General features: G+C 42.0%; 1 protein-coding gene across 1 annotated transcript in view; it reads right to left on the bottom strand.

Annotated features, from left to right (window-relative positions):
- Positions 1–23,236, bottom strand: part of LOC145346827 (protein argonaute-2) — a 92,001-nt gene that overhangs the window by 57,118 nt on the left and 11,647 nt on the right. The window contains exons 2-3 of the mRNA XM_080194626.1: positions 14,369–14,558; positions 8,168–8,288 (exon numbers count right to left, since the gene is read on the bottom strand). Of these exons, the coding sequence (XP_080050752.1) occupies positions 8,168–8,288; positions 14,369–14,558 (311 nt within the window). The remainder of the gene's footprint in view (positions 1–8,167; positions 8,289–14,368; positions 14,559–23,236) is intronic.

Genomic DNA, 23,236 nt, shown 5'->3' with positions numbered 1-23,236 from the left:
AGAGTGTTGGCGAATCGAGTAAAGAGGACTGTAGACAGGGCTTTAAACTAATTAGGGGGGGGGAGGGTGCGAGGGTAGGTGACGCTACGAGGTCTAAAGTTAAGGATAGGGTACAGGTAAGGGAAGAGGCCAAGGATGTCCCAATTGGTGGCGTTACGGCAAATAGGGTCCAGGTGAAGGCTGGGATGAAAGCGCTTTATCTGAATGCACGAAGCATTCGGAATAAAGTGGATGAGCTGGTGGCGCAGATCGACACAAATGGATACGATCTGGTGGCCATTACAGAGACGTGGCTGCAAGGTGACAGGGACTGGGAGATGAATGTACAGGGCTATCAAGTGTTTAGGAAGGATAGGCAGGAGGAAAGAGGGGGTGGCGTAGCTCTGCTGATTAAGGATAGTATCAAGGTGGTAGCAAGGGATGATATCGGAGCCAAAGAGCAGAACGTGGAATCGTTGTGGGTGGAGATTAGGAACAGCAAAGGGAGGAAGACGCTGGTGGGTGTCGTCTATAGGCCCCCGAATAATGATCTGGAGGTGGGGCGGGCTGTTAACACGCAAATAAGTGCGGCGTGCAGGAATGGGACGGCAGTAGTTATGGGAGATTTCAATCTGCATATTGATTGGTCGACCCATGTTGGACGAGGTGGGCTCGAGGAGGAGTTCTTGGAATGCTGCCGGGATAATTTCCTTGAACAGTGTGTGTTGGAGCCGACGAGGGAGCGAGCTATCTTGGATCTGGTGCTATGTAATGAGGCGGGTAGAATTAGGGACCTTGCGGTGAAGGATCCTCTTGGAGAGAGTGATCATTGTATGGTGGAGTTTCTGGTGCAGATGGAGGAGGAGAAAGTGGGTTCCCGGACACGCGTCCTTTGTTTGAATAGAGGGGAGTACGGTAGGATGAGAGAAGAATTGGCGAATGTGGACTGGGGGAGTGCGTTGGAAGGTAGGTCTGCTGAGGAGCAGTGGAGGATCTTTAAGGAGATCTTTCTTGGTGCTCAGCAGAAATTTATTCCGATGGTTAAAAAGGACAGTAGGAAGAGAGGTAATAAGCCGTGGATAACGAAGGAGGTGAAGGAAAGTGTTAAATTAAAAGCGGAGGAATTTAGAGTAGCTAAGAGTAGTGGGCGAGAAGAGGATTGGGAAAGGTTTAAATGTCAACAAAGATTGACAAAGAAGTTGATAAAGGAGGGTAGGAGAAGCTATGAGGCTGGGCTAGCACTTAATATAAAAAAGGATAGCAAGAGTTTTTATAAATATATAAAAAGGAAGAGGCTGGCTAGGGTGAACGTTGGTCCTTTAGAGGATGAGAAAGGGGAGCTAGTGGTAGGGGATGGGGATATGGCGAAGGTCTTGAATAACTTTTTTGTTTCGGTCTTCACGGAGGAGGACGTGAATAATTTGCCGGGTGTTAGCGATGGAAAGGTGGTAGGAATGGAGGGTCTTAATGACATTACTGTTACTAGAGAGGTGGTGCTCGACAGACTGGAGGGGCTGATTGTGGACAAGTCCCCAGGACCGGATGGAATGCATCCGAGGGTTCTGAAAGAAATGGCGGAGGTGATAGTGGATGCCTTGGTGGTTATTTTCCAGACGTCGCTGGATTCCGGGGAAGTGCCGGAAGATTGGAAAACGGCTAATGTTACGCCGTTGTTTAAGAAGGGTGCCAGGCAAAAGGCGGGGAATTATAGGCCGGTTAGTTTAACGTCTGTGGTAGGTAAAATGTTAGAATCCGTCATTAAGGAGGAAATTGCGAGGCATCTTGAAGGGAATTGCTTGATAGGGCGGACGCAACACGGTTTCATTAAAGGGAAGTCGTGTCTGACAAATTTACTGGAGTTCTATGAGGATGTGTCTAGGGCAGTGGATAGAGGAGAGCCGGTGGATGTGGTCTTTCTGGATTTTCAGAAGGCGTTTGACAAGGTACCTCACAAGAGGTTATTGCAGAAGGTCAGGGGACATGGAGTTGGGGGTAGGGTGTTAGCGTGGATAGAGGATTGGTTGTCAAATAGGAGGCAGAGAGTGGGGGTCAATGGGTGCTATTCGGATTGGCGGTTGGTGACTAGTGGGGTGCCCCAGGGGTCGGTGCTGGGGCCTCAGCTATTTACCATTTATATAGATGATCTGGAGGAGGGAACCGAGTGCAGGGTGTCGAAATTTGCTGATGACACCAAGATTGGGGGAAAGGCAAATTGTGCGGAGGGTGTGGAGAGTCTGCAGAAGGATCTAGATAGGCTGGGCGAATGGGCCAGGAAATGGCAAATGGAATTTAATGTTGGCAAGTGTGAGGTGGTCCACTTTGGTAGGAAGAATGGTAGGAAGGACTATTACTTACGTGGCGAAAAACTGCAGCAGGCGACGGTGCAGAGGGACCTCGGGGTCCTTGTGCATGAGTCGCAAAAACCCAGCTTGCAGGTGCAGCAGGTGGTCAGGAAGGCAAACGGGATGCTGGCCTTCATAGCGAGGGGGATTGAATATAAAAGTAGGGAGGTCTTGCTGCAGCTGTATAGGGCATTGGTGAGGCCGCAGCTGGAGTACTGTGTGCAGTTTTGGGCGCCGCACCTGCGCAAGGATATTTTGGCCCTGGAGGGAGTGCAGAGGAGGTTTACTAGGCTGATACCAGAGTTGAGGGGATTGAGCTATGAGGAGAGGCTGAATAAACTAGGCTTGTACTCGTTAGAGTTTAGAAGAATGAGGGGAGATCTCATTGAGACGTATAAGATGATGAATGGGATGGATAGGATAGAGGTGGAGAGACTCTTCCCGCTCAAAAAAGACAGTAGGACTAGGGGGCACAGCCTCAAGATAAAGGGGAGGCGGTTTAGAACGGAGTTGAGGAGGAACTTCTTCACTCAAAGGGTGGTGAATCTCTGGAATTCTCTGCCCGTTGAAGTGGTGGAGGCTGCCTCGCTAAATATTTTTAAGAAGCGGGTTGATGGGTTCTTGATAAGAGAGGGGATTAAGGGTTATGGGGAGAGGGCGGGAAAGTGGAACTGAGCCACAACAGATCAGCCATGATCTTATTGAATGGCGGGGCAGGCTCGAAGGGCTAGATGGCCTACTCCTGCTCCTATTTCTTATGTTCTTATGTTCTTAACATTGGATGTGGGCGAAATTTCTAGAAACAATAATGGGGGGAAAAAAATTAATAGTCCCACAGGAGAATGCAAATTCATTAAGGAGGGCAAGCACAGATTTATGGGTAAATCATGTTTAACTAACTCGGAAATGTTTGAGTTGATGAAGGGAATGCTGTTGATGTGCTGTACTTCCAGAAGTCATTTGATACAGTGCCACACAGCAGATTTGAGCTAAGTTATAGCCCATAGAATAAAAGGGACAAGAGCAACATGGAAAAGAGATCTGCTGTGTGGCAGAAAACGAGAGCGTAGTGGTAAATGAATGCTTTTTGGGATGGAGACAGGTTTGTCGTGGAGTTTCTTTCGGGGTCAGTGCTGGGACCCTTGCTTTTCCTGATATACATGAACGAATGAATATCGATGATACGAAACTTGGAAGTATTGTGAAATGAGAGGGGGGTAGTGAAGAACTTCAAAAGGTCGTAGATAAGCTGGTGGAAGGGCAGACAGGTGGCAGATGAAGTTCAATGTGTAGAAATGTGAAATGGTTCATTTTGGCTGCAGGGACATGCAGAGACAACAGAAAATAAAGGGTACAACTCTAAAGGAGGTGCATGAGTCGAGGTACCTTGGTGTGCATATGCAAAAGGCCATGAAGATGGCAGGACAGATTGCGAGAACAGTCAATGAAGTAAATGGTATCCTCGGTCTAATTAACAGGTGCATAGAGCATAAGAGAAAGGACGGAATGATGAAATTATATAAAACATTACTTCATCCTCATCTGGAGCATGTTGTCCAGTTCTGGACACCACACTTTCGGAAGGTTGTGGAGACAATAGAGAGAGCACAAAAAATATTTGTGGGAATAGTTCCAGTGATGAGTAACTTCAGTTATGAAGGCAGATTGGAGAAGGTAGGACTATGTTCCTTGCAGAAATGTTTGAGAGAAGATTTGATAGAGGTATTCAAAATTGTGAGGGGGCTGGACAGAGTAGATAGGGAGAAAATGTTTCCACTCGCGGTAGGATCGAGAATAAAAGAGCACAGATACAAAGTAACTGACAAAAGAAGCAAAAATTTATTTACACAGCAAATGGCTAAGGTGTTGAATGCCCAGCCTGGAAGTGTAGTGGAGGCAAATTCCATTGAAGTATTCAGGAGAACATGAGATGATTATTTGAACAGAAACAATGTGTAAGGGAACAGGGAAAAGGCAAAGAATGACAGTGCCATAATGCTCACTTCGAGAGCTGGTGCAGACACAATTGGGGGTGGGGGAAGACAAGCAAGTGGGCCACCTTCGACACTAAGAATTCCTTGATTACTAATACAATACTTCGGTAAGTCTAGTACAAAATAAAGTAGATCCAATCATTTATAGAAGAATCAAAACATTAGCGATAATAACTGATATGCTATATTTTTTAATGTATCCCATAGGATTACGCGAGCATAGACACATGAAACTGAAACAGCTGCTACTAGCAGGATTGGTAACCAGAGGATACAGATTTAATATAACTGGCAAGAAAGCCAGGGAGATGACTTTTTTTAAGCTTAGAGTTGCTCTGAATTGAAATGCAATACTTCAGCGAGGTAGAAGCAAATTAAATAATAACTTCCAACAATTTATATTTATATAGTGTCTTTAATGGAATAAAGTGCCATAAGACACCACAGAAGAATTATATATACAAAAACACCATACCACATAAGCAGATATTAGGTTAGATGGCCACAAGTTTGGTCACAGTGGTAGGTTTTAAAGAATGTCTTAAAAGGATAAAAGCAAGGTGGAAAGGTATTATGAGTGTGAGGTGTTATAAGATGGTTGTGTTAAACTGTTTCTTTTATTTCAAGGTGTAACAGAGTAATGTGGAGGTGTGTATTCTGCCCAGCATTAAGTCTATGTGACATAACTCACACGCAAAGGGATGCCCAGGGAAAGATCTATTGAAATTCAAGTATCAGTTTTCATTCCTGGAGACAAAAGATTGCTGGCCCTCCTATGGCAGACTTCAACTCTCAGGCAGCGTTGGATAGAGAGCCCGGACAGAGAGAAAAATCCCAGAGAGACAGACAGAGAGAGAGAATATGTGTGTGTGTGTGTGTGTGTGTGTGTGTGTGTGTGTGTGTGGGGAAAACAGCAGCTGTGCGCAGAGTGGGGTACAAGAGGGATGCTAGCAAAAGCTCTGATCAATGGAGACACAACATATGGAAACTTAAGGACCCTGAAAAATGTGCCCTGGTATAGCTGGCTGAGTGGACTTTGTCACTGGAAGCTGGCTGTGGGTTTCTCAAAAATACTGGTGGGAAAAGACTTCTGTTGGACACTGGGCAACATGACTCAGCAAAACAGGGAGAAGTGAGCCTGCTGGAAACTGGGAGTAACTTTGGACTTGTTCCAACAAAGATAATAGCAGAAAGTGTGGTGTAATGCATAATTACAGTGTAAAAGTAAGTAATCGTGCGGGGCGGGGGGTGGTATTTTCTGTAACATATTAGTTGCTTGCTAAGTAATATTTAATCTCTGATGATTTTAGTTTGTTTGTTACTGTTAAAGTTTTAAAACAGGAAATTTTATGGGAAGCTTTCAGTTGGTCAGAGGGAATTTCAGAGCTGAAGCATGGCTAATGTATAGTCAAGCAATTATAATCAGGAATGCTTTAGAGCTCAAATTTAGATGAGTAGACAAATTGCTGACAGTTGTCAGACTGGAAGAATTGGGGAAGGACAAAATCACGGAGGGATATGAAAACTGAGGACGATTTTTAAAGATTATGGTATGTTTAACCGGGAACCCATGTAGGTCAGTGAATTAGGTGAACTAGGCTTGCTGCAAAAATTAGGACACAGGAAGGAGATATTTGATGACCTCAATTTTACAGGGGGTAGAACGTGGGAGACCAATTAAGAGTGCTGGAGGCAACAGAAGCAAATACATAAACAAGAAAAAGGTACAGAGCTACAAAGAACAAGGATGTACAGCTAATTAGATGGCTATTTCAAAGGACAAGCACAGTGGGCCATCTACGCAGTACAATCCTATCAATTACAAAGTCAGAACTCTATAAAGAAAGGATTTGCATTTAAAGAGCACCTTTCTTGATCCCAGGGTATTTTAAAGCACTGAAACCCTTATAACCCTATCATCTGGCAATTCTAAAGCTTACCTTCCCAATCTTCAACCTTACTCTAATAAAAGATTTATATTTATATAGTGCCTTTGATTACCTTAAGGTATCCCAAAGCATTAAAAACCATCACCATTTCAAACCCCTCAATGACTTTGCCCTCACCTATCTTGGCAACCATATCGAGCCCTGCAACATTCCAGCACTTGTACAATTCTGGCCTTTTACAGATGTCTAATTTTCATTGCTCCACCACTGAGAGCCTTGGCTTTAGCTGTCTGCTAAATCAGCTGCTGATTCTTAGCTTCCGAGTGTTTACTCTCAATCTTCTAGTATCCCAGCCTTGAAACCTTAAAATTCAACATGGTGAAAATTTTCTTGGAGACTGCTTCCTCTACCTAAAGTAAGGCAGATCTTCCAGTCTTGTTTTAACACAAATTTGGTCTTTCGGATCTGAGCAAGAGCACTTACTCAAATTCCTGCAGTGAATCACGCTAACCTAGGCTCAATGTTTTCAGGAATATCTTGGAAAACCTTCCTCTCTCAAAGCCCATCACCAGGTCAATATAGTTTGCCCGCTACTAATTCAACTTACTTATATCTCTACAAACATCTACCTTTACCAAAACCTTTAGTACCTTTCAGGATTGACTTTAGTTCTGAAAACTAACCTAACAAACTCCATCTCCTACTTGTTCTTAGCCAATGTCTTTTCCATCTTCCATGGTTGTTTAGTCCCTCAGTACACTAGTTAAAAATATTTTAAAAATAAAACAAATCCTACAAAAGTCTCACCTCAATCTATAATAGCAACCTCTTAACTGTGCCTCTTCAGTTTGTAATTCTGGACTCATGCCTAAATCCCTCCCAGCCTCTACTAATGGTGGTACAGTCTATGGTCACAGTCCTTCCCTATGGAACACTCTCCTTGAAGCCCTCTGCCTCCCCTGCAAATATCCCTCCAAATCCGAGTTCAGCTGCAAAACAAAACAGCTGCATCTCTTCTAACTTTGCTTGAGCAATTTAGCAGAATAAGTGCATGAAAAGGTACTGATGAAACTGTTCAAAGCATAGTTATCATATTTGGTTTATAAGCAGATGTTAAGCCATCTTGCACTGAAGGCAGGAAGAATATTTTTAAGAGGTGCAGGTGTTGAGGTACAGATTCAGTAAATTTCATTTGAGATAACATGGAAAATTAAGCACAGATAAAATGGTGCACATCTTTAATCTTACCTTGGTAAAAGCGGGGTCTTACTTTTAGTTTACTGTGAGATTTATTCTGGAATGTGTATCATAAATATGCAAACAGAAATAAGTGTACACAATACAGAATCTGTCGATTTTTACAAACCCAAAAATTACTTAGTTTTTAAATAACATGAACAAAATACAAATATTTCTCAAAGGTAGAGAATATTTATTCCAGCTCAACTCAATTTGTTTTCTAAAATATTAGCAATCCATCTGTCATTTTGCAAATATACACATAATATTTAGAACTTAGTCATTTGGTCATAGAGAATTTGAATATTGTTTTTCATTTTGAATTCATCAAGACATTCACAAGAATACAATGCAAGGGAAATCAACAAATTTATACTGTATGAGAAGACAATGCTGATTGATTGGCAAGTAGACTCTGGTTTTTAAGTTTAAGCTATTTTATTAGTGTCACAAGTAGGTTTACATTAACACTGCAATGAAGTTACTGTGAAAATCCCCAAATGGTTGAGACATTATCATAGAGAATGCATAGGTTCCCTTACATTGTATGCCTGTGAATGTTCTGATGAATGTAGGATGAAAAGCTTCGACACAGTATTTAGAAAACGGAAGTGACAGTAAAGTCAGCACTATATATTTTCACACGTTTATTTTAAAAAACATTTAGGCTGATCTAATGTATTTAAGGGAAATAGTATTAAGGCCATAATTTAATCTCACTTACTCTGTCTCGCCCTATAGGAAGGGGCATTGCTGTGTAGAGGTTCTTCCTTCCGTCAAACACAGGCTTCCGATCACCAAAGATCTGATTTTTAAAATGCTGAACCATGTGTTCAACAATTTCCCTGAAAAGTAAAGTAATTGTCTTACTTCTGTAGCTGAATCAGTAAAAGCATCTTTTACTCAAAGCATTCAAATGAAATGCCTCAAGCTGATTTAATATCACTATTTTACACATTCTTCATCTTATCAAAATGTTTTCCAATTAATCCCTTTTATTTAAGCACAATGAAATTGCAGTTAAAATTGTAGAACACTTCAGAATCACATATGCAGCATCTTTCTACATTGTTAAGCATGGGTATGCTGTTGCACATCAGCAGACATGTGGTCCTTGACAGTGGGTAGGTCCAGTTGCAGTGGCAAGGGAATCTCGACGACTGGGGATATCCCCTACTGCTGCAGCCTTCATCCGCCATCACAGCCATTGATACCATAATAATATCTTCCACCTGATCTGCTGTTGAGGTTTTGGATTGCATGTTGTCTGGCTCCCCCACCCCTCTTACCATCATGGGTGGCCCTGCCTGGAGTTCAAGACTCCTGACGGCATCATTCTTGGGGATCAATGGAGTGTTCGAGCCTCTTCATCACAGCAAGATGGCAATCCAAGAAAATGTTCTTTTGGTCCCTCTGTCAAGAACTGTGCGTTTGGTGATCCACACCAGGTGTCTATCTAGAGGAAACCAACACAGCCCACACAGACAAGCTGTATGGCAATCAGTGAAAAGTGATGGGATCATGAGATCTGGAAGTTCCCAGCCTCAGACCGAGACATAGGTGGTGGAGTTTAATTCAGTCACCTCATTCTTGAAAACAGGAACAGGAAAACGTTTCAACATCTTTCTTCACAACTGAGCTATTCTCTTCAGGATCCACTCTGCTCACCCCGCAAGGGGAAAGGCTAGAAAAGGTGCCCTAAAAATAGTCTAATCCATCTGCAGCCTTACTGGAAAACCGTATCTAGCAGGCCCACCTATCTGCAGGTAGAAAATCAAATCTAAACTCAATTTTGGAACCTAGAATGTACAAACACTTACGGATAATTAGCAAAATAATCAGTCACAATGGAGAACTGCCCTTGTTGTCCATGAACTGAGGCATTTCAACACTGATGCTGTGATACAGGAGGCCCAAAGAGCAGGCAGAGGGCAGCTGAGGAAAGATGCCAGTGGTTACAGCTTATTCTAGAGGAGAGGAAAACCCGAAGATCAGCCAAGGATGCACGGAATTGGATTCGCCATCAACGACAAACTTATCAACCAACTTTGAGTTTCCTGTCAGCATCAATGGGCACCTCATGACTTTCCACCTACAACCTGCCAAGAACCAGTAGGTAACAGTCCTGAGTACCTACTTCCTAACCCTTGATGCCAATGACGAATCCAAAGAAGCCTTTACTCCATCCTGGACACCACACTCTCCAACATTCCCAAGGATGATAAAATCTTCCTCCTTGAGGACTTCAACACCAGGATTGGAAAGGACTCCCAACTCTGAAAAGGAACTATCAGCAAGGAAGGAGTTGGGAATTGCAACTCCAATGGGGTTCTCCTGATCACCAAGTGCGTGAAACGCCAGCTTGTCAACACTGTTCCGCCAAAAAGATATGTTCAAAGCTTCCTGGAAGCACCGACGATCAAAGATGCCAGCAGAGATTTTCAAACCTGGAGAAGAGAAAACCCAATTATCCACATCAGCTGTTCATGAAAGTCTGGGACTGAGAAAAAATTCCTGCCAACCTCAGGGATGCTGTCATCACTGCCAAGCAGACTGTGGGAATTACCAAGGAATCGCCCTATGGTCCATTGCTGGGAATATCCGCACCTGCGCAAAGATATTTTGGCCTTGGAGGGAGTGCAGAGGAGGTTTACTAGGCTGATACCGGAGTTGAGGGGGTTGAGCTATGAGGAGAGGCTGAATAAACTGGGCTTGTACTCGTTAGAGTTTAGAAGAATGAGAGGAGATCTCATTGAGACGTATAAGATGATGAATGGGATGGATAGGATAGAGGTGGAAAGACTCTTCCCGCTCAAAAAAGACAATAGGACTAGGGGGCACAGCCTCAAGATAAAAGGGGGGCGGTTTAGAACGGAGTTGAGGAGGAACTTCTTCACTCAAAGGGTGGTGAATCTCTGGAATTCTCTGCCCGTTGAAGTGGTGGAGGCTGCCTCGCTAAATATTTTTAAGACGCGGGTTGATGGGTTTTTGATAGGAGAGGGGATTAAGGGTTATGGGGAGAGGGCGGGAAAGTGGAACTGAGCAGCGACAGATCAGCCATGATCTTATTGAATGGCGGGGCAGGCTCGAAGGGCTGGATGGCCTACTCCTGCTCCTATTTCTTATGTTCTTATGTTCAAATCCTCACCAGCCGCCTTCTTCCAGTTTCTGAAATAACCCTTCCAGAAAGCCACTGTAGCTTCCAACCAAATGTGGAGCAATGGACATGATTGAGCAGTGACAACAACTCAACATAAGAGAAACAACAGGAGCAGCAACCACGCATTCATCGATCTGATCAAGGCTTTTGACTCAGTCGACTCCAAGAGCTCCAAAAAATTGGTTAAACATGATTTTTTTTCACAAAACCATGCTGAGTCTGACTGCTTTGACTTTTTCCAAATGCCCTGTTATAACATCTGTTGCTTCTTGCTTTGTCTCCCTCCTTTTCAGAATAAAGGAGTTACATTTGCTATTTTCCAATCTAATCTTCTACAAATCTTGGGTAATTTGGAAAATTAAAACCAATGCATCAACTATTTCATTAGCCACTTCTTTCAAGACTTTTGGGTAAAGTCCATCCAGACCGTGGGATTTGTCAGCCCACATACCCAACAATTTGTTCAATACCACTTCCATGGTGACTGCAATTTTCCTGAGTTCCCCCCTCTCAAACATTTCCCGATTTAGTTATTTCTGGGATGTTACATGCGTTGTCTATCATGAAAACAGAGGCAAAATACCTGTTTAATTCATCCGCAAGAGCTCTACTTTCCATTACTAATTCACCAGACACTACCAGACTAACACTGTTAACTTTTATTATTTAAGTATCTGTCAAAATTTTTACCATTCATCTTTACATCACCAGTTCGCTTTTTCTCATACTCTACTTTTTCCTCAATACATGTGTCATTCTTTGACGTTGTTCATAATCTGTTCAATCTTCTGACCTGCCACTTGCCTCTGTGCAAATATGTGCTTTTTCTTTAAGTATATGACTGTCTTTAACTTTTTTTAGTTAATCATGGGTGATGGATCCTTCCCTTGGAACTTTTCTCTCTCGATGAAATGTGTCTGCTTTGCTTATTCTGGAAATAACCCTTTCAACGTCTGCCACTGAACATCTGTTGATCTATCACTGAAGCTTATTTGCCAGTTCACTTTGGCTAGCTCTACTTTTATGCATTCATAAATAACCTTAAATGAAGGCAATTACAGGGCAGCACGGTAGCACAGTGGTTAACACTGCAGCGCCAAGGACCCAGGTTCGATTCCTGGCTTGGGTCACTGTCTGTGTGGCATTTGCACATTCTCCCCGTGTCTGCGTGGGTTTCCTCCCACATTCTGAATACGAGCTGGTTAGGTGAATTGACTCGAACAGGCGCCAGACTGCGGCAACTAGGGGAATTTCACAATGACCTCATTGCGGTGTTAATGTAAGCCTTACTTGTGATTAATAAATAAACTTTAACTTTTAAAAGTCTAATCTGGATACACTTCTCTCCCTCAAACCGAATGTAAAATTCAGCCATATTATGATTACTGCTACCTAAGGATGTCTTCATTACAAGGTTATTAATCCTATCCTATTGCACAATACCAAGTCTAATGAAGCCTGCCCTCTGGTTGGCTCCAGAACATGCTGTTCTAAGAAACTATCCTGAAAATATTCTATGAACTCTCCATCTATGCCAATCTGATTTTTCCCAATCTATATGTAGTTTAAAACCTGCCACAATTATTGTTGTGCCTTTCTGACAAGCTCCCATTATCTCTTCTTTTACACTCTGTCCTACCATGTAATCACAATTAAGGGGCCTGTTCACCACTCCCACAAGTGACTTCTTGCCTTTGTAATTTCTCATCTCAACCCAAACTGCTTCTACATCCTGGTTTCCAACACTTAGACCATCCTTCTTTAATGTGCTAATATCATCATTGACTAACAGAACCACCACTCCATCTGTTCTTAATTTCCTGTCCTTTCTAAATATCATACACCTCAATGTTCAGGTCCCAATCTATGTCACCCCGTGGCCAAGTCTCTGCAGCAGCTATCAGGTCACGCTTACCAATTCATCTGTTTTGCTACGACCAAGTTTAGCCTTTGGACAAGATGTGACAAGTCAAAGGGCAGGAGATGAAGGAACCAGGTTACACAGATTTGATTCAAATATCATACAATCTAGGAGGAAAGGAATTCTTGCTGTGCTGGGTGTTGTATATTTCCAGTGAACTGAAAGATCATATCTCATTAACAGTAAACTTTAACAGACTACATGTTCCATTTGAGAACAGTTTTCCAACTTGAAAGAACCCAGAATGCTTAATCAAATTTATTGTTCAATGTTGAGTACTTCCTCTTTTTGGTGGCATCAGATTAAGGTGAGATTAACATGGCACATGCATTAGGAATTCAGATCATGCGAAATCCAGATTTCCTGACTACATAAGAAAGAAACTGGAAATGCTTTCATTCAAATTTAATATGGCAAGGATTTAAGCCTAAAGAATTGTACGGTAAGAGAGTTGACTCAAGGGTGGAGCATCAATGAGGGATGGATAGGGAAGAAATGAAATTTTAAAAATACATTTATTTGAATTAACAGTGACTAAGAAAGAGTCCTCAGACTGCCAAAAAAATCACAACACAAAAAGGGATAAAAAACTGACAGCAGAAAAAATACGTAAAAGGAGAATAAGCCGTCTTTGTCGCAACTCTGAACATCCCCACGATTTCAGACAGGGTCAATAATGCTGTCCACAAACTGGGCAAAAAAATAGCCCAAGCCACAGAATGTGTAATTACAACAGTACTCGAAATCTAATCTCACTGGCATTCATTTTCCTCTGCAAGTGTTTATCCACTGCAACAAAACACTGGTGATTATGGTTACTTTTGAGCACAAAGCCACAATTCGCGGAAGCCATTGCACAGCTCCAGACTTCATTGTCTCCACCTTAAGCAACACCAAGGGAAGTTTAGCTCCTTTTTCTTCCCCTGGACAATATGACTGCTTCCCATTCAAACACATCACCTGATTTGAAAATTTTCAATCCAGGCCTCAGGGTCACTGCTGCACCTGACGCTAACTCTACATATTCTTTCCTTCGGGTCCCAGCCATGCTAAGGGATGAAATAATTTTTCACTTCAGTTGGTTCACAGACTAAATTTATGCAGGATCCTCGAAGCAATCTTTTGGTATCAGGACAGTTAGACAGTTCAGGTTCACAATAACTCATCGAGAGCTTCAAGTTTTTAGGTGTCCAGATCACCAACAACTATCCTGGTCCCTCCACGCAAATGCTATAGTTAAGAAAGCAAGCATACCGATGCCTCTACAGATTCTCAGGAGGCTAAAGAAATTCGGCATGACCACGACAACTTTCACCAACCTTTACTGATGCATCGTAGAAAACACCCTTTCCAGATGTATCACAGCCTGGTATGGCTCCTGCTCTGACCAAGACTGCAATAAACTACAAAGGGTTGTGAACATAAGTCAGCCTCCCATCCATTGACTTTGTCTATGCTTCCTGCTACCTTAGAAAAGCAGCCAGCATAACCAAGGACTCCACACACCCTGGACATATTCTCTTCCACCTTCTTCCATTGGAATAAAGATACAAAAGTCTGAGACAATGTACCAATCGACTCAAGAGCAGCTTCTTCCCTGCTGCCAGACTTTTGACTGGACATTTGTTTTAAGCTGATCTTTCTCTACACCGTATGAGACCGTACACTATTATTTTGCAACCTCTCTTTTCCTTCTCCCCTACATACTCTATGAACAGTCTCTGTAGTGCACAAGAAACAATACTTTTCACTGTATGCCAATAAATGTGACAATAATAAATCAAATCAAGCAGCAGACATTTCCCCTTTCAGACATTTCAAAAAGCAATATTATTTTACACTACCTGTTTACTCTTCTTGGACATTTATCTGGTTTTATATCTATATCATAATGGTAGATTTCAATTTTTGGAATGTCCACCTCAAAGAAGTTGGCCTGTAACTTGATTGGTCGACCCATAGTGCCAAAATCAGGTCTCACAGGTGGCTTGAAAGTTGACAGTGTCTGCACTGGCGGCGTTGGGGAAGCCGGATCTGGAAGAAAAAAGTATTTGCATGAGAATTAGAAATAGATCATGCTTATATAATCACCTACATTTATCCCAAAATTTCTGGCATTGACAGAAAGACACTCAAAATTTGAAGGATTCTTGCCAAGTCAACAATGTGTGCAAGCTAGATGACTCCTAAAATGTGTTTGTTTCAGAGTCATACAGCATAGAATGATGCCCATTCAGCCCACCATATCTGTACTGACTCTTTGCAAGAACAAACTAATTAGTCCCATTCCCATGCTCTTTTCCCACAGCCTCACGTTTGTCTTTTTTCAAATATATACCCAATTTCCTTCTGAAATTTATCAATGAATCTGCTTCTAAACGGCGCATAATTATGTAAAACATTTAGTTTCCTCTTTAGTTCCTTCATCACTGTTCCAGAACCTGGGACTGTGAAAGCAGTTTCTCCTTACTTACTCAATCTTTCATAATTTTAAATATCTATATATTAATTTTCACATAATGCTCTCTGCTCCAAGAAAGACTATTAGCTTCTCCAGTCTCTCATTCCTATTAGAGTCATAGAGGTTTACAGCATGGAAACAGGCCCTTCGGCCCAATTTATCCATGCCACCCAGTTTTTAACCATTAAGCTAGTCCCAATTGCCTGCATTTGGCCCTTATCCCTTTGTTCCAATCTTACCTATTGCCTTTTAAAAGGCAAAACTGCACCCATCTTTACTACTGCCTCTGGCAGCTCATTCCAGACACTCACCATCCTCTGAGAAAAAATTGCTCCTCTGGACCCTTTTGTATCTGTCCCCTCCTGCCTTAAACAATGCCTTTGGTTTTAGACTCCCACTATCTTTGGGAAAAGATGCTGACTATCTACCTAGGTCCTCGTTATTTTGTAAACCTCTAAGACCACCCCTAAGCCTTCTATGCTCCAGGGAAAAAAGTCCCAGTTTATTCAGCCTATCCTTATAAGTCAAACCATCAAGTCAGAGTAGCATCCTAGTAAATCTTGCCTGCACTCTTTCTAATTTAATAATATTCTTTCTATAATAGGATGACGAGAACTGTACACTGTATTTCAAGTGTGGCCTCATCAACGTCTTGTACAACTTCAACAAGCCATCCCAACTCCATAGATTACGATCACATTTTAGTTTTGAACTAATAATTCAACCAGGTTTATTGCTGGCCTTAATACGTTGTTAAAATTATACTTGTCACTGACACAGTGGGCAGAATTCTCCCATTTTTAGACTAGGTTCCACGGAGAAGAAATGTGGAGTTCTCTTGCTGTGGCAGCCGGTGGGAAAACATGCTAAATTTTCCAGCCCTGACTTCATTAACCATGCATCTGGGTGTTTTGACACCATATTCAGTGGTGGGGCAAGGCTGGAAGGCATGTAGCCTATCATGTCCAGGTGCCATACTGAAATGGTACCCAACATCACTGACCCACTGCTGAAGAAAGTTGGGCCTGCTGAAAATGAAAATAGATCTTCAGGAGCACCTTGAGACCTGAAAGTAGACCTGAAGATGAAGATCAGTCTCCAGGAATATGCAGAAGCTGGACCCCGTCCAGGGCATTTAATCTGGAAGATCCACCTGCAGGTGCTTCCTTGACCCAATGTTGCAGTGATCCAGGGTGCAGGATTGCGGGCGGCCTCCATCCTGATCTCTGAAGACCGCTCCAGGCATCTGAGTGCTAACGTCTGCATGCCATTTTGATCCCAACATGTTGCACACTGGCATGTTTTCCTGCTGGCATTAGGGAGAATCGCATGCAAGGAATCAGGCCTTCATCTGAATCCCATTAACGGAATGCAAATAAGGTTCATGCCAACCTCTGATGGATTTTCTGATGCACTATTATGGAATGAAAGAATCTATGACAGAGACAAGCTCTTTGTCCCAGCCGGGTTCATGCTGACCAAAATGCCCCTCTAAGCTAACCCCATTTACTTGCATGTAGCCCATATGCCTCTAAACCTTTCCTATCCATGTATCCATCCAAGTGCCTTTTAAATATTGTCAATGTACTTGCCTCATCCACTTCCTCTGGCAGCTCATTCCACAAAGATATCACCCTCTGTGTACAAACATTGCTCCTGAGGTTCCCATTCTTTCCCCTCTTAACTTAAACCTATGATCTCGAGTTCTCAATTTGAATCTTCCATTCATCCTATCCATGCCTTTCATGATCTTATACATTTCTATAAGATCAGCCCTGTCTCCTACGCTCCAAAGAAAGAAATCCTAGCCTGTCCAATCTCTCCCAATCAGTCCTGGCAACATCCTAGTAAATCTCTTTTGCACGCTTTCCAGTTTAATAACATCTTTCCAAAACTGAACACAATACTCCAAGTGCTGCCTCACCAACATCCTGTACAACTGCAACATCACTTCCCAACTTCAATACTCAATCCTCTGACTGATGAAGGCCAAAGCCTTCTTCACGGCCCTATCTACCTGCGACTCCACTTTTAATGCACTGACCTCCAAGATCCCTCGGTTCCAGGCTAATCCTCAAAGTGCTACCTTGATTTGACTTTCCAAAGTGCAACATTTATCTGTATTGAACTCAAATGGCTATTTCTCAGCCCACTTCCTCACTTTCCCTCCAGATTATTTATATACACTACAAACAGCAGAGGTTCCTGCACTGATCTCTGTGGACCACCAGTAGCTACAGATCTCCATTTTGAAAAACAACCTTCCACCATTACTGTCTTCTATTCTCTTTAACATATAACTTCTTAAAATTGTAATAATCTTCATGGCAGTACTGTGCATAACACACTTTGTGCAATTCTAACTCATCACTAAGTTACTTCTACCACCTTCACCAGACCTATGAACATTTCTTGCCACTGGATTTGGAGGATCTTATGAAAACATGCCTGATACTCCTCCAGTACTTTCTGATGTCTGCTGTAGGTTGTCCAAGATTCCATACTAATAGGAACACTGGGATCACTGCTCATGGCGACGACCTTACTCTCGGTTTTGAGACCCTGGTCCTCAAAAAGGCCGAGTGGCACATTGGAGGTGATGACAAATTGAGGTCTACGTCTGCCTTCATCACGAAACTGCTCCCAAGATCATGGGCACATTTTCCAAGGTCCTTAATTGAAGATGGGAGGTAGTTTTGTGTTGTGGGAGCTGTTTGGAAGAGGACCTTAATTTTCCGGGTGTTTAGTGAAATGCCCACTTTCACAGGTGCTTCCGAGGAGATATTGACAGACTCAGTTTCTGAGTGAGCGCACACACACGAACGTCTTCTGCATACTGGGGATTTACAGTCAGAGTGATTTTGAGTTGAAGACAGTAGGTATAGGATGAACAGCTTCTCCTCTATTCTGTCAATCATTTCCATATATTTGTGTCACATGCTGGAATAAGGTACAATACCGCAGTGAGAAAGATGGAGAAAAGGGTTAGTGTGATGGTAAAACCTGTGGTGGTTCCACTGGTGCGAATCTTGGCTTGCATAACATCGTGCAGTAGGCAGAGGATGGTGACAAATCCCTGAGGGCAGCTGAATTTGGGGAAGGTACTCTATAAGCCAGATGACAGAGTCAAGGCTTTTATGAGGTCAAAAAGGCCATGTTTGCAGTTGCTACTCGTCCTTGCATTTTTCTTGAGATTACTGTGCGGTGAAGATCATGTGGCAAGAAAGGTAGTCCCAACAGCAGCAAAATCCTCTTCCAAGACAACAAGCTCAGGGGGTTGAGATGCTAATCATTCAAAACCACTCCCAGAAGGATAGCAACAACATTTTTGAGGTGTGCTCAAAGCATCCCTGGAGAGATGTAACATCTCTGCCAACTCTCTTGGCTTGTGACTGACTGAAATGGAGAAAGTTTCTTTAGAAGGATGCCAAATATATTGAAATACTTTGTCAGAAGCATGCAAAGGAAAAGTCAAAACGTCGGAGGGAGCAGACATCAACATCTCATCTGTCTGACCCTTCAAGTGCCACCTGTCTGACAATATTACCTATCTCAGGACAGAGTGGAAGCAATCCTTGATGCTGAGAGAATGCCTAAAGAGGAACAGCAATGTTAATCCTCATGTAACTTAGCTTCAGATGATCTGTTCGGACACGAAGAGTTGGAAGAATAAAATCTTTAATCTGACTATGCTGCTGTGGGTTTTGCATTTTAAGTGAACATGAAAATGTAAAACAAACTATTACACTTTACCTAAATTCTAGTCTTAGAAAGGTCTAGACGCATAAACATTTAAAATTTACCATTATTCCTGGAGAAAAAAAATCAGAATAAATAAATGTATTTTTTGCCCAAAATAATGATACCTATCATTTTGGCTCAGATTGAGTGTAGTATCGACATGCTGTGCTTGGTTAAAGTCATCAGGTTACATTTTAGCTTCATTTGAAGCAATTTTTAAAAGTGGTATCTCGGCCTTTTGGCTAAGATCAAGCTTGGAGGAGGAGCTATGCTTACTCCAATCAGCTTGGATCATGGAGATGAAGCCCAAGATAGGAGGTGAGAACCTTGTCTTGTCAGCTTGGATCAGGAATGTCTCAACTGGTCGAGACTTTGAATAGGACCGGATTTGATTGAATTGGAATAAAACCAAAAAAAACTATTAAAAATGATGAACAAATGTGAGAACAGCGCAACATAAAAAATAAAAATGTATCAGAATAAAAATGTGCATCAGATGTATATATCGTGACTATCTACTTTGGCAGCACTTTTCACAGGTCCTTATCTAGGTTAAAAGACATGCTCCTCCTAGCAAAACGTTGCCTTATATACAACGATAAACAAATAACAATTTTGATCAAGCAAGCTAAAGAACCAAGTTAGTGTAAATACTAAGGGGCTGTTTGCACCATGTGCAATACCCTAGGACATTAACAGATTTTTTTTTAAGTTCCCTTCCTCCATCTTACCAAGTTTTGCACAATTTTCTATTCTTTCATGCATCTGTCATATTCTGCATGGAGGTCGGTCGGTCACCAGTGGAGTGCCCCAGGGATCTGTTCCGGGACCTTTACTCTTTGTGATTTTTATAAGTGACCTGGATGAGGAAGTGGATGGATGGATTGGTAAGTTTGCTGATGACACAAGGGTTGGAGGTGTTGTGGATAGTGTGGAGGGATGTAAGAAGTTGCAGCGAGACATTGCTAGGATGCAAGACTGGGTGGAGAAGTGGCAGACGGAGTTCAACCCAGATAAGTGTGAAGTGGTTCATCTGGCAGGTCAAATAGGATGGCAGAATATAATATTAATGGTAGGACTCTTGGCAGTGTGGAAGTGCAGAAGGATCTTGGGGTCCGAGTTCATAGGACACTCGAAGCAGCTGCGCAGGTTGAAGCTGTGGTTAAGAAGGCGTATGGCGTACTGACTTTCATCAATCGAGGAATTGAGTTCAGGAGTCTAGAGATAATGTTGCAGTTATGTAGGACCCTGGTCAAACCCTACTTGGAGTACTATGCTCATTTCTGGTCGCCTCATTACAGGAAGGATGTGCAAGCCATAGCAAGGGTGCAGAGGAGATTTACAAGGATGTTGCCTGGATTGGGGAGCATGCCTTATGAGGATAGGTTGAGGGAGCTTGGCCTTTTCTCCTTGGAGAGACAAAGGATGAGGGGTGACGTGATAGAGGTGTATAAGATGTTGAGAGGTATTGATCAAGTGGATAGTCAGAGGCTTTTTCTCAGGGCTGAAATGGTTGCCACAAGAGGACACATGCTTAAGGTCCTGGGGAGTAGGTACAGAGACGACGTCAGGGGTAAGTTTTTCACTCAGAGTGGTGGGTGCATGGAATGGGCTGCCGGCAACTGTGGTGGGGGTAGATTCGGTAGGGTCTTTTAAGAGACTTTTAAGTATATGGAACTTAGTAAGAAAGAGGGTCATAGGTAAGTCTAGTAATCTTTAAGGTCGGGACATGTTCGGCACAACTCTGTGGGCAGAAGGGCCTGTATTGTGCTGTAGTTTTTCTATGTACGTCAGGAGGCAGCCTATTTCCATGCTCTTTCTCTCTGGACATTCACAGGGAGGAATAAAGAGAAATCCTGAATATTCACTCCATATGCATCCATTTAAGAAAGCAGTTGGCTCTGTTCACCGACCTAAAAACAAAAGAACCAACAGGAGTCGTCGGCAATTTAGCCACTCAAACCTGTTCCACCATTCAATATGATCATGGCTGATCTCATCTCGGCCTCAATTCCACTTTCCTGCTCGTTCTCCATAACCCTTACTAATTGAATAAGTTTAAAAAGGAGACAGATTTTTATTGTCCCAGCAACTACCACACCCTGGGGTAGTGAATTCCACAGACTCACCACTCTTTCAGAGAAGTAGTTTCTCCTCATCTGTTTTGAATCTGCTACCATTTACCTTAAAACTATGACCTCCTGTCCTAGGTTGTCCCAAAAGAGGAGGTGCCTGCTCTACATCCACTTGTCAGTGCCTTTTATCATTTTACATACTTATATTAGATCTCTCATTCTTAACCCTGGAAAGTATAGGCCTAAACTGCTCAATCTCTCTTCACAAGATAAATCCCTCATTTCTGGAATGAATCGAGTGAACCTCCTCCAAGTCCTCCAATGCCACTTTACTTCAATCTGGTTGGTTAAAGACCAGACACACAGAGTTCCTTGAAGTTTGCATCTCTAACTTGCAGTAACTTCCAGTGCAAAATGTCACAGAAGTTAAATGGACAAGCCAAGTCTAATAAACAGATGAGGGCAGGGGAAGAACAATATTAACATAGTTTGTTCAGCAACTATGGTAAATTCTGGGCCAAAGGAATAAGGAAATATCCCTCAGGGTTGAAGAAAGAATAAGTCCTGCCTAGAATATTTGAATACAAGACAAATCTAGCGATGGTACTTCAATGTTTATTAGGCTATCAGAGTGGGTAAAATATTGGAAAACTGCATAGCAATGGCTGAAGTAAAGATGGAGAACAGTTACAGGACATTATCCTATTATCTGCCAAAATGGGAAACCTTAATATTTTGCTTGCTCGAATTCTTTAGAGTAATTCATTCCAATAAAATCATTTAATTAAGCATCCAAATGTGGCTACTATTCAAGCTGCATTTTGTGAGTATTTCATTTCTCATTATTCACACAAAATATTTCATCACAAGTTTTCATTTCAAGACTATGAACTTTACTAAAAAAATGAAGGTTCAGCATTTTCAAAAGAAATTATTCTACTTCTGAAGGAAAATTAACTCAGTGGAAATTGTTCCCAGTTTTGTTATGCATGCACTGCACTGGTTAATATTTTATTTGCATTTTTTTGACTTGTGAACTACTTTTAATCATAAAAAAGATTAGTTTAGCCTTAATGCAGTATTGATATTTCCCAGATTTCTAAATGCCAAAGTGTACACAGTGGGCGTCCTGTGTTTTCTCCAAATGCTCAGGGAGACTGGAGTTGATTACTAGAACTGAGCTACACTGACTCAAAGTTTAAAAAACACAGGTTTTAAAAGATAGGAGAGATGGTCAACTTATAGAAACAAGAAAGCTGCCACCAGAAGAAAAATACGTTCAAGAAAAAAGCATTTGATGGGCTTGATTTAAAAAGAAAGCTGGTAGTAAATAGAATAGTGCTGGGGCATAGTGCTTGCATCTAGTGTTTCTTAACCATGTAGAAGCAAGTACAGGTTTGTCAAATTTACTGACAGCACCAAAGTAGGGAAAGCAATAGTGTCAACTGATGTGGTCACTAAAACAGGATTTAAATCAGCACTCAACTGGAGACAGAATTGGAAATTTAAATTGAATACTGATTAACGAACAATATTATATATTGGGCAGAACATGTGAGAAACAGATTTACAATGACAAGAATAGAATTAATGAGAAAAAGTGCCTTGAAGTTATAATCAATCCTTTGTTTTCAATGTTTCGAAAACATGGTAAGTTATTGAAAAATCAAAGTTACTGAAAAATCGAATCAAATTCTCAAGGTTTCTGTTCAGAACAGTGAAGGAAATCTGTAGAGATAATTGGGAGGGTTCATGATTGCTCAGACTGCATTCACTTTAAATTGAGTTCTTCACAACATAAGAAAGAATAGGCGATTTAACTCTTCAAGCCTGCTTCACCGTTCAATGTAATCATAGCAGTCACTCCATCTTTCCATACTATCTTGTACCCCCTTCATATCTAAAACTGAGTTCTGTCTTGAAAACTCCACGTTAAATATCACTTGGAAGAAACAATGGGGATTGCAAGGTCACAGAATTTATGCTGGGTGTGGAACTTCAGCATCTATCATTAAGAGTGTCTCTCAGTAGCACCAACTAACCAAGTCCTGAAGGATTTATCTGGCAGACTGAGCCTACAGCAGTTGGATCATCAACACAAGGGAGAAATCTATTTGACATTACCCTTACCAATACACCTGCGGCAAATACATCTGTCCATGACAGTATTAGCAAGAATGCCCACTTACTCACTTGACTTTGAAGACAAAGTCCAGTTTTCCATACAGAGAATACCATCCATTGTGTTGTGGATAGGTTCAAAACATATCTAGCTACTCAAAACTGGACATCTATGTCGCACTGTGGGCCGCCATCAGCAGCAGAAATGAGCTCCAACATAATCGATACCTGTACAGCACACCACTCATTCAACCATTACCAGCGAGCAAGGGACAAATTCTGGTTCAATTGACTGTGTAGGAAAGTATGCCAGA

Source organism: Carcharhinus amblyrhynchos, chromosome 8, assembly GCF_965287045.1.
Source record: "Carcharhinus amblyrhynchos chromosome 8, sCarAmb.v2.hapA, whole genome shotgun sequence".
Lineage (NCBI taxonomy): Eukaryota > Metazoa > Chordata > Chondrichthyes > Carcharhiniformes > Carcharhinidae > Carcharhinus > Carcharhinus amblyrhynchos.
Note: the sequence above shows the minus strand (reverse complement) of the source record. Positions and strands in the feature narration are given on the sequence as shown.